The following is an 11,285-nucleotide window of genomic DNA, read 5'->3' as shown; positions in this document are numbered from 1 at the left end:
CAGGCAGAGGGAGAGAGAAAACCCGATGCGGGACTCGATCCCAGAACCCTGGGATCATTACCTGAGCTGAAGGCAGACGCTTAACCAACTGAGCCACCCAGGCACCCAAACATCATTTCCTTTAATCCTCACAACCATTCTGTGAGGTAGGTTTTTCTACCCCCATTTTACTGTGGGGAAACCAAAGCTCGGAAAGGTGAATTAATGTGCCTAAAGCACACAGCTGGCTAGTGGTGTTCTAGCTGACCTTTTCCTAAGTTCTTTCAAGATTGCTTTTCTTTATAGTTTTCCCTTTGGCCAAGTCTCTTCTTAATATGTTTAATAGGTTGACTGTCAGAGTCTGTCTTTGCACTGAGTCTTTATGGAACTTAGACCTGGGTTTGAATATCAAAACTTCCATTTTAATAGTTGTATGATCTTTGGCAAATCCCATAAGGAATACTTGGCCTCACATACGTATGATCTAATTTACATAAGATGACCAGAACTGGGATGAGCAAAAACCACTGAATTGTCCATCTTAAAAGGGTAAATATTATGGTATGTGAATTATATCTCAATTTTTTAAAAAAGAAAGAAAAGAAAGAAATATCTGGCCTTCTAGCATAACTGCTGGATTGTATTTCTAGGCCACAGTTGAGCTTTGTTAAGCCCTATATCCTACTTTCCTCCAGGGCTAAATTGTTTAGAAATACCTGTGGTTACCTAAAATGTTAAGTCCAATCCCCTACCTTCTCCCCAAGTCTCATCCCCATATTTCTCTGCATACTCTCCCTTGATCCAAGCCCCACTGCTCCTCTCCCTCCCAATTTCTTCTGGGACCTCTGGAACTTCAAATATGTTCTCATTTCGGGGCCTCTGCACATACTCTCTCTTTTTAAATTCTATCATTCTTTACGTTTTAGTCATGTAGCATCCTCAAGAAAACTTTCCTTACTGCTCAGACTTACTTGGATCCTGCTGTTACACACTCACATGGCACCCAGATTATTTCTTTTGTGGCACTTATCACAATTATGTTAAGTAGTTATATGTTTAATTAGCCTGTCTCTCTTGCTAAGAATACAAGCTCCATAAAGACAGGAAACTGCTACATCCCAACATCTACCATACTCCCTGGCACACTGTGGGTGGTCAGTAAATATCTCCTGATTGAATTAATAAATCCCTCCAAACCTCACTTCCTTAGCTTTATTTTTTTTGAGATTTATTTATTTACTCTGGGTGGGGCAAAGAGAGAAGAGAGACAGAATCCCAAGCAGACTCCCCCACTGAGCGTAGAGCCTGACGAGGGGCTCGATCCCACAACCCCTAGATCATGACCAGAGCCAAAGCCAAGAGTCGGACACTCAACCAACTGAGGCACCCAGGTGCCGCTCCTTATCTTTAAAGAGGTTATAAAAATATTTACCTCATAGAATTCTTGATACAATTATATGTTAATATATGAAAAGGACTTAGCAAGTGCAAGGCACATCATTAATGATCAAATTGGTAGCAGTGATGATAATGGTGGTGATCATTCAGCTCATTTATTAAACAATATGTACCCTTGTATGACAGGTGTTGAAGGTAAAACCATAAACAAAATAGTAAAATATCCCTGTCCTGCAGAATTTACATCTAATAGTGACCAGGATATAGCCAACTTCTTGACCATTTTCCTGGGCTCCTGGACTCCCTGACCTTCTATGCATCCTGAAATTTGTGTCCTCCTATTTCGCATCTTATGTCCTCCTAATTCATGTCTGTTGGGTTTGTCATTTGCTTCAGTCCTCACTGCAGTTTGCTCATATGAACTCTGCTCCATGTTAGCCTTCAGTGTTTTCACTTGAAAACATCTTACTATGAGATCAGTCCCCAAGGTTGCTCCTTCTGGCATACCTTTTGTGATCTGCTCTAACTCCAGAGAGGGGAAGTACTGGCCAAGGTATGATGGCTGTCTCCCAGGGCTCCTTGTTGCCTTCCCTGCCTTTTATGCCGGCCAATATTAGGTTAAGCATATTGCACACATAATTACAAAGTCTTTTAGTATCTGATTTAGTTGCAGATTAAATTGTATTTCTAGGCCACAGTTGAGCTCCCCTCCCTTAACCATATCCTGTGGTTCAGAGATATGGTAATCCCTGAGGAAAGAACAGTTATCTCAGGGTGAGTGACATCCAGACCTAAGCTAAATACTCCAGGACCATCCATTTTCTGTGTAAGGTAACTCATCAGGTGAGTCATTACTCATTCCCTGGTGCATTCTAACTTCCACAGACATCATCCTGCCATCCTGATTGATCAGTATGTTTTCTGAGGTTTGATGAATATCAGCATTATGGTCTTAACACTACTTCTACTTACTACTTCTGCTGAGCCAAAAAAGTATGCGATTCCACCCAGTTTTATTCCAGTAAAGCTGGGCTTTTCATTCATTTAAAATGTGAAAGGACTGTAAGCTAAAAACATCTTGGGCTCCCAAGGAAAGAGTACTGAGCTAAGAGTTTGAAGTTCTAGTCCCAGCTCTAGCATGTACTTACATGCAATGTCAACTTTTGTTCAGTCACTGATTCACTCAATATTTATCAGGTACCTACTTTAGGCCAAGTACACTGTAGGTTGGGTACATATACATATAAAAAAAAATATAGTTGCCTACCCTCAAATCTTTCTAGTGAAGACAGTAGATGTGCAAATTATTTATTACATTGCAATGTGAGATCAGTGTAATGGGTTGTATAGGAAAGGGAAGGATTGGCAAATTGGAAGGTCAAGGAAGGTTTTCATTCCTCATTTCACAGATGAGGAAAACCAAGATTACCAAATTAATGAAATGTGAAATACTCAAAAAAGGAAAAGCAGTGGGGTCTTAGGAAAGATAGAAACAATAGGCTCCAGTCTCAGCTCTATGGCTCACTTAAATGGCTGTTGACCTATAAAAAAAAAAAGCATTCATTAATTCAGGCATTCAGTAGGACATCTGAGAACTATTATGTACCAGACACTGCCAGTAGCTTCCATTTCCTCATTTGTTGTGCCTACGAAAATCAAATGAAATTCTGAAAATGAAAGCAGTATATAAACTGTAGAATAATATTCATATTCCTAAAAAAAGAAAAAAATAATATTCATATTCCTGCATATATAGTCCTTCACACCTTACAAGTACTATTATTTACATTATCTTCTATAATTGTTACAACGATTCTAATGGTGGCATTATCATCTGCATTTTACAGATAAGAAACTGAAGCACAGAGAGGTCAAATAACCCACCTAAAGTCATATACATAGCAAGACATAGAACCCAGGTCTGATGCGAATCCCCTGGGTTTTTCATTCTTTTTTTTTTTTTTTTTTTTAAGATTTTATTTATTTATTTGAGAGAGAGCACAAGCAGGAGGAGCAGCAGAGGGAGAGGGAGAAGCAGGCTCCCCATGGGAGTCTGACCTGGGCTTGACCCCAGGACTCCAGGACCATGATCTGAGCCGAAGGCAGACACCTAACCAACTGAGCCATCCAGGCACCCCCCTGGGTTTTTCTTACAAATGTAAAGTATTAACACTTCCAGACAAGGCTGGACAAAGATGGTCACAAGGCTACATATGATTAGATGCCAAGAGATAATACCAGGTAGTTCAGAAAATAAACAGTCACTTTAGCCAAAGTAGTCAGAGAGGTTTTATGGAAAAGATGAGACCTGAGCTGGGTGTTGAAGGACGGGGCATTTGGATAGGTGGTGAGAAGGGTGAGGGCACTTCAAGTGAGGGCAGAGGGGAAGAATAAAATCAGTAACAAAGGCAGGCAGCAGTGGCATCAGACTTGGAGAGGCCCTATCTGCCCTTTTATCTTTAGGTGATGCCCTAATGACACATTTACATGGACTCTCCTGTAGTATGGAAGGGTAGGAAACAGTATTCCTTGAAAACTTATGCCTCCCTTTCAGCAGTCCTCAGAATCAAAGCAAATAGAGCAGGAGCATGGAGTCACCAATCTGACCATCTTTAACAGTGGAATTTTGAAACTTCTTGATTTTTTTTCTATTATCCTTTCACCATATCTGGCTAAATTCTCATAATTAAACTAAGGTGAATATTAGTGAGTTATTTCATAAAGTAAGGCTTAAGCCATTAAGGAAACAAGCCTAAAGATATTTAGGGACCACCCCAAGATAACTACTGGTAGATCCATGAGCAGCAAAGATCATGCTGACCTATATATCATGGACATAAATATTCTACAATTAATGCCTAAAATAAAATTTTAACATAAATTGCTAAAAGTAAGTCATCATTCTGAGCAGCATTATACAACCAAAAGAACACAACTGAAATCTGTTAAGAGGGAAAGGGAAGACCAAGGAATGCATTTATCGTGATTCAGACGGTTTTACTGCAGTCATTTAAGGTTTTGTAAGTAAAAATTTAGTATATTACCCTTTTCCTATCGCTAAGTAGCCTCACATCCCAATCAGGTCACGGAGTCAGAATGGTATACTTAGAAAACACTCTGAAAGCGCAAAAATAAAATGACCCGCTCAAGGTCAGACAGATTTTCCGCACTGATCCTGGTTCCGAGATTCCCACTGCGGGGCTCTTCTCTTTCCAGGCCAATGGGCGGCGAGGGTGGCTGGTGGAGGGGGCGGGGCCCACGGGTAAGCGCCTCCGAGTGCGCCCGGGAAGGAGTGGAGGGAACACAACCCTTGACTACAAGACGCCGCGTGTGCTGCCGGGAGAGCCTTGTTCTCGCCGGTGTCTCATACCCGGATGTCTGCAGAGGCGGTGATCGCCAGGCTGCCACCTCCCAGCTCTACCCTCCCCACCACCTCCGCCGCGCCCAGCGTGCGTGGAACCTACGTTACCTTTCCCAGAGCTCCGTTCATCCTTTGCTGCTGCGGCCGGTAACTCTGTGCAAGCTGAAGACCCGCCCAAGCTGCAGCGATCCCCGGGCGTCTGAAAACACTGACGGAACGCCTCAACCGTGTCCAGTAACAATATGCGACCGAGACTCACTCAATCCTCGCAGCACCTTGGTTCCGGTAGCTTCTGAGACTCAGTAGCTAGAAAACTCTCCAGACTCCGCCCTCGCTACAGCTTAAGTGTCACCTTCACAGCAATTCTTCCAGGCAGAATTAATTGCCACCTCTGTGTTGTCCCCATGCTTTGCACACGATTCTGCTATGTCAACCACCATACTGTGTATTATTTGTTACTGTCTCTTTCACATGTTTGACTGTGAGTTCCCCAAGGACTGAGATCCTGATTAATTCATTCCAGTAGCTAGCACAGGACATGGAGATCAGACTTCTAACCTTGATTTAAAAGCTGATTGGCCCTAAGTGAGCTTTTCTGACAGTCAATTGCCTCATAATAATTGATAATAACTACTTTCTACTGACTGACCATTATGTGCAATGCATTATGCTTAATTTATTCCTCACAAGCCTGTTAGTGAAATATTATCACTTGATTTTACATATAAAGATATTCTGAGAGGTTAAGAGACTTGTCTGGGGCCAACCAACTGAAGCAGAGCCCAGTTTCAAACTCAGTCTCCTTTACGCAAAGGACACACCTCTTCTCATATGAGATAATAATGTCACTGCACATTCAATTACTTACTTTAAACACATTAACCATTTACTTAGCATGACTTTGTGCCAGTCCTTTGATTGAATCTTGGGAATACAGAGATGAATAATACATGGTCCCTGCCCTTAAGCGGCTCATAGAGAATTTCATCAAACTAAAAAGCTTCTGTGCTGCAAAGGAAACAATCAACAGAGTGAAGAGACAACCTACAGAATGGGAGAAAACAGTTGCAAACCATACATCTGTTAAGGGGTTAATATCCAAAGTATATAAGGAATTTAACTCAATAGCAAGAAAACAAGCAACTCGATTTTAAAATGGGCAAAGCATGGGGCGCCTGGGTGGCTCAGTTGGTTGAGCGACTGCCTTCGGCTCAGGTCATGATCCTGGAGTCCCGGGATCAAGTCCCGCATCGGGCTCCCCGCTCCGTGGGGAGTCTGCTTCTCCCTCTGACCCTCCCCCCCCTCATGCTCTCTCTATCTCATTCTCTCTCTCAAATAAATAAATAAAATCTTTAAAAAAAAAAAAAATGGGCAAAGCCATTTGCCACAACGTGGATGGACCTAGAGGATATTATGCTAAGTGAAATTAGTCGGAAAGAGAAAGACAACTGTCATATGATTTCACTTATATGTGGAATCTAAAAAACAAAACAGACTCTTAAATATGGAGAACAAATTGGTGGTCCAGAGGGGAGGTGGGTGTGGATGGGCGAAATAGGTGAAGGGGATTAAGAGGTAAAATTTAGGTTATAAAATAAGTCACAGAGGGACGCCTGGGTGGCTCAATCAGTTAAGCATCTGCCTTCCGCTCAGGTCATGATCCCAGGGTCCTGGGATCAAGTCCTGCATCTGGCTCCTTGCTCAGCAGGGAGCCTGCTTCTCCCTCTGCCTGCCACTCTCTCTCTCTCTCTCCCCCCGACAAATAAATAAAATATTTTTAAAAATAAAATAAATAACAGAGATAAAATGTACAGCATAGGGGCGCCTGGGTGGCTCAGTCGGGCGTCTGCCTTCGGCTCAGGTCATGATCCCAGGGTCCTGGTATCGAGTCCCGCGTCGGGCTCCCTGCTCCACGGGGGGCCTGTTTTTCCCTCTCCCACTCCCCCTGCTTGTGTTCCCTCTCTCGCTGTGTCTCTCTCTGCCAAATAAATAAAATCTTAAAAAAAAATGTACAGGATAGGGAACATAGTCAATAATATTGTAATAACCTCGTGTGGTGACTGATGGTGATTACACTTATCATTAATGAGCACTAAGTAATGTATAGAAGTGTCAAATCAATATGTTGTACACCTGAAACTAATATAACATGGTATGTCAATTATAAGTCAATAACTTTTAAAATGGGCAAAGGACGTGAATAGACATTTCTCAAAAGAAGACACACAAATGGCCAACAGTGTATAAAAAGATGCTCAATATCACTAGTCATCAGGGAAATGCAAAACAAAACTACAATGAGATATCACCTCACACCTGTTAGAATGGCTATTATCAAAAAGACAAAAGCTAAGTTTTAGCAAGGATGTGGAGAAAAGGACATGCTTGCACACTATTGGTAGGAATGTAAATCGATATCACCACAATGGAAAAGAGTATAAATAGTAAATATATAATGGAATATTACACCAGCCTTTAAAAACAAGGAAATCCTGTCATTTGTGACAACATAGATGAAACTGAAGGACATTATGCTAAATGAAATAAGACAGGCACGGAAAGATAGGTACTATATATATATATATATATATATATATGTTTTTTTTTTGTTAGAGAGAAAAAAAGGGCGTGAGGGGGGAGGGCGGGGGAGGGAGGGAGGGGCAGAGGGAGAGAGATAATCTTAAGCAGACTCCACAAGGGGCTCTGTCTCACAGCCCTGAGATCGTGACCTGAGCCAAAATCAGACGCTTAACCGACTGAGCCACCCAGGAGCCCCACTTATACATGGAATTTAAAGTAGCTGGACTCAGGGGTGCCTGGATGGCTCAGTCGGTTAAGCATCTGCCTTCGGCTCAGGTCATGATCCCATGATCCCATGGTCCTGGGATTGAGCCCTGAGCCCTTCAACAGGCTCTCTGCTCAGCAGGGAGCCTGCTTCTCCCTCTCCCTCTGCCTACTTCTCCCCGCTGTGCTCTCTCCCTGTCAAATAAATAAATAAAATCTTTAAATTTTTAAAAAATTTTTTAAATAAAATAAAATTGTTAGACTCATAGAAGCAGAGTATAGATTGGTGGTTAGCAGGCATTTGAGCGGCAGTTGGAAGCAGAATGAGGAAGTGTTGGTCAAAGCGTACAAAGTTCCAGTTATGCAGGGATAAATTAAGCTTAGAGATCTAATGTACAGCATGATGACTACAGCTAATAATACTGTATTGAATACTGAAAATATGCTAAAAGAGTAAATTTAGGTGCTCTCATCACAAAAGATAACTATTTGAGGAATTGGTATGTTAACTAGCCTGACCATAAGTAATCATTTCACTTTGTATGTCAAATCATCATATTCTACACCTTAAATATATACAATTTTTAAAAGATTTCATTTATTTATTTGACACAGAGAGAGACAGCGAGAAAGGGAACACAAGCAGGGGGAGTGGGAGAGGGAGAACCTGGCTTCCCGCTGAGCAGGGAGCCCGATGCAGGGCTCCGTCCCGGGCTCGATCCCAGGACCCTGAGATCATGACCTGAGCCGCGAAGGCAGACGCTTAATGACTGAGCCACCCAGGCGCCCCAATATATACAATTTTTAAGTGGCTGATAGAAATCAGTAGGGAAGCCAAGTCATAAACAAATAATTACAAAGCAATGATGAATTCTAATTACAGAGATATACACATAAACTCTGTGTATGAAGGGAATACCTGGTCACATAAAGTCAACATCAAGTGAAATAACAAATATGCAGTTATTTTTATTGTTGCTGTTATTATTATTGCTGCTACTGTTTTGATGTTATTATTGTTGTTTTTAGCAAAGCTAAGATGTAAAACCTGGTAAATATAAATGGGGCTTCAGTGATAGGGAGTTTTCTTTGTTGTTAGAAACCCTGTCAGGATCCCTTATCCTATTGGGGTGCCTGGATGGCTCACGTTGACCATCTGACTCTTGATTTCGGCTCCGGTCATGATCTTGGGGTTGTGGGATCAACAGACTTCAGGCTCCTTGCTCAGTGGGGAGTCTGGTGGATTCTCCCTCTCCCTCTCCTTCTGCCCCTTTCCCTCTCCCTCTGCCTCTCCCCATGCTCTCTTTCTCTTTCTCTCTCTCATAAATAAATAAATAAATAAATAAATAAATAAATAAATAAATAAATCTGTTTTTTTAAATCCCTTATCCTATTTTTTTATTTTTTTTATTATTTTTTAAAAAGATTTTATTTATTTATTTGACACAGAGAGAGAGAGAGAGAGCACAAGCAAGGGGAGCAGCAGGCAGAGGGAGAGGGAGAAGCAGGCTCTCTGCTGAGCAGCCTGATGCGGGGCTCGATCCCAGGACCCTGGAATCACGACCTGAGCCAAAGGCAGCCGCTTAACCGACTGAGCCACCCAGGTGCCCCTATCCTATTTTTTTTAAATCAATTTTTCCTATGACGAAATTCCAAGGAGCTACAAAGGACTGTGTAGGTAAATCTATGTCCCCCAAAGGTAGCCCTTAACCCTTTGGGGGCAGAGTTGTTAAGAGATCATCTAAAGAGACAAATTCACAGGTAAGTGATACTCTGAGCATAATGCATTGTGCATAGTGGCCACTCAATAGAAGGTAGTTATTATCAATTATTATGAGGCAATTAAATGTTGGAAAGGCTCACTTAGAGTCAATCAACTTTTTTTTTTTAAGTTTACTTATTTCTTTTAGTAATCTCTATACCCAATATGGGTCTCAAACTCACAACCCCAAGATCAAAAGTCACATGCTCCATCGACTGAGCCAGCCAGGTGCCCTTCAATCAGCTTTTATATCGAGGTTAGAAGAGAGATCCGCATGTCCTGTGCTAGCCACTGAAATAAATTAATCAGATAGGGTCTGAGTCCTTGAGGAACTCACAATCAAATATGTGAAAGAGATACTAACAAATAATTAATACATAGTATAGTAGATGAAAGAGCAGAATTGTGTGCAAAGTATTGGGACAACAAAGAGATGGCAATTAATTCTGCCTGGACAAATAGCAGACAAGTCATACCTCCTCCATCACAGTGACTGGTCTTTGCCTGCATGTGAATCCAAAAGCTGTTGAGATTTTAGAAGTAAATTTTTAAATAGAAAAAAAAAATCTGTCAAGTTCCTAGTTTGTGTCAGGTCAGGTCCTTTCAGGTACATGGTTTCATTCAACACTCCCAATAACTGTGTGAAGTTGAGAATCACTCATTCATTTCATAGATGAGGAAAAGAGGCACGAAGAAGTTACCTAGTTAACATAAGTCACACTGCAAGTGATGACCTATCTGATTTCAGCACCTGTGTTCCTTCTGTTGCACGGGACTGCAACTATAGGTTTCCAAAAGGGCAGAATGGCTAGGCCAGAGAGTTTCTTTCCTTGTCTAGTCCAGGTAAATGCAACCAGGTAAGACACAAACCCATCTTTGTGTTGTTCATACACTCTGAAGAGGGAGAAAGCTGAGGGGAAGAGAGATAAGAAGGAAGAAAAGGACAATTAATTCTGTTAGCAAAGCACAAGGATTCTCAAGACAACTAGAATACTTTAAAAGGTCAGGAATCTAGGACCCAAAAGGAAGGTGAAATCAACATATATGGATGTAAAGACACCATAGCAATATCTTTTAATGTGTCAGAATGGATATTATTGTTGCCAAGCTCTGCTGATGATGTCATGTGTTATAAAGGAATATCATATAGATGTGGCCAGAAATCCTTGCATATCAATAATTTTGTAGTTTCTCTGGCTTATTTTGTCTCTAGCCTTTAAAAACTAAGCCTCCCGGAGCACCTGGGTGGCTCAGTCGTTAAGTGTCTGCCTTCGGCTCAGGTCATGATCTCAGGGTCCTGGGATCGAGCCCCGCATCAGGCTCCCTGCTCGGTGGGAAGCCTGCTTCTCCCTCTCCCACTCCCCCTGCTTGTGTTCCCTCTCTCACTGTGTCTCTCTCTGTCAAATAAATAAAATCTTTAAAAAAAAAAAAAAAAAAACTAAGCCTCCCATGGAGAAATCAAGACAGCTCAACACAGGCCACTTTCCAGGTACCAAGGCTCCTGCTTTCTTGCTTTATCCTTCTATATGAGCTGCCCAAGATAAAGGATGTACCTTATTCATCTTTGTATCTCCGACATCAAGTCCAGGGCCTGGCCCATGGTAATATGCATCTGGCGAACTGAATTGAAAGCTTCCTATTCTTCTTTCTCTTTTGTCTCCTACCTCTATGATGGCATTCTTGTCTGCACATCCATTAGTGGCAAAGTAGACACATAAGGATGGGAGAATGTGTATAGAATATGGGCTCAGATCCAACCTTGCTTCCACCATTTATTCACTGTGTGATTTTGAAAAAGAGAGACTAGTGAATGTTTGAGGGACTTCAAATTTGACTGAAATGTATATATGGAGAAAAAAAAGTGGTGAGAAAAGAGACTAGAGAGGCAGAATAGAGTCAAAGTGTTAAATTCCAGGCCATAGTGTTGGGGAGGCTTTGACCAGTCAAGAACCAGTAAGGAGTAGAGTATTGGAGGAGAGAATGGAGGCAGGGAGTCCAGCC

The 11,285-nt window shown here is 41.7% G+C and overlaps 1 protein-coding gene across 4 annotated transcripts in view; it reads right to left on the bottom strand.

Moving 5' to 3' along the window:
* Positions 1 to 5,322, bottom strand: part of MRPL48 (mitochondrial ribosomal protein L48) — a 51,416-nt gene extending 46,094 nt beyond the window's left edge. The window contains exon 1 of one of the 4 annotated variants that reach the window (XM_032427184.1): positions 4,847 to 5,322. Coding sequence is in view for 1 of the 4 variants with exons in the window: in XM_032427182.1 (XP_032283073.1) it covers positions 4,847 to 4,867 (21 nt within the window). In the remaining 3 variants the exon portion in view is untranslated. Of the gene's footprint in view, positions 1 to 4,421; positions 4,824 to 4,846 lie in introns of those variants that run through there. The other 3 variants (XM_032427182.1, XM_032427183.1, XM_032427185.1) reach the window with 3 other exon arrangements.
* Between the last annotated feature and the right edge of the window lie 5,963 nt (positions 5,323 to 11,285).

Source organism: Phoca vitulina, unplaced genomic scaffold, assembly GCF_004348235.1.
Source record: "Phoca vitulina isolate PV1807 unplaced genomic scaffold, GSC_HSeal_1.0 scaffold36, whole genome shotgun sequence".
Classification (NCBI taxonomy): Eukaryota; Metazoa; Chordata; class Mammalia; order Carnivora; family Phocidae; genus Phoca; species Phoca vitulina.
The sequence above is the reverse complement of the archived record's forward strand: the minus strand, read 5'-3'. Positions and strand labels throughout refer to the sequence as shown.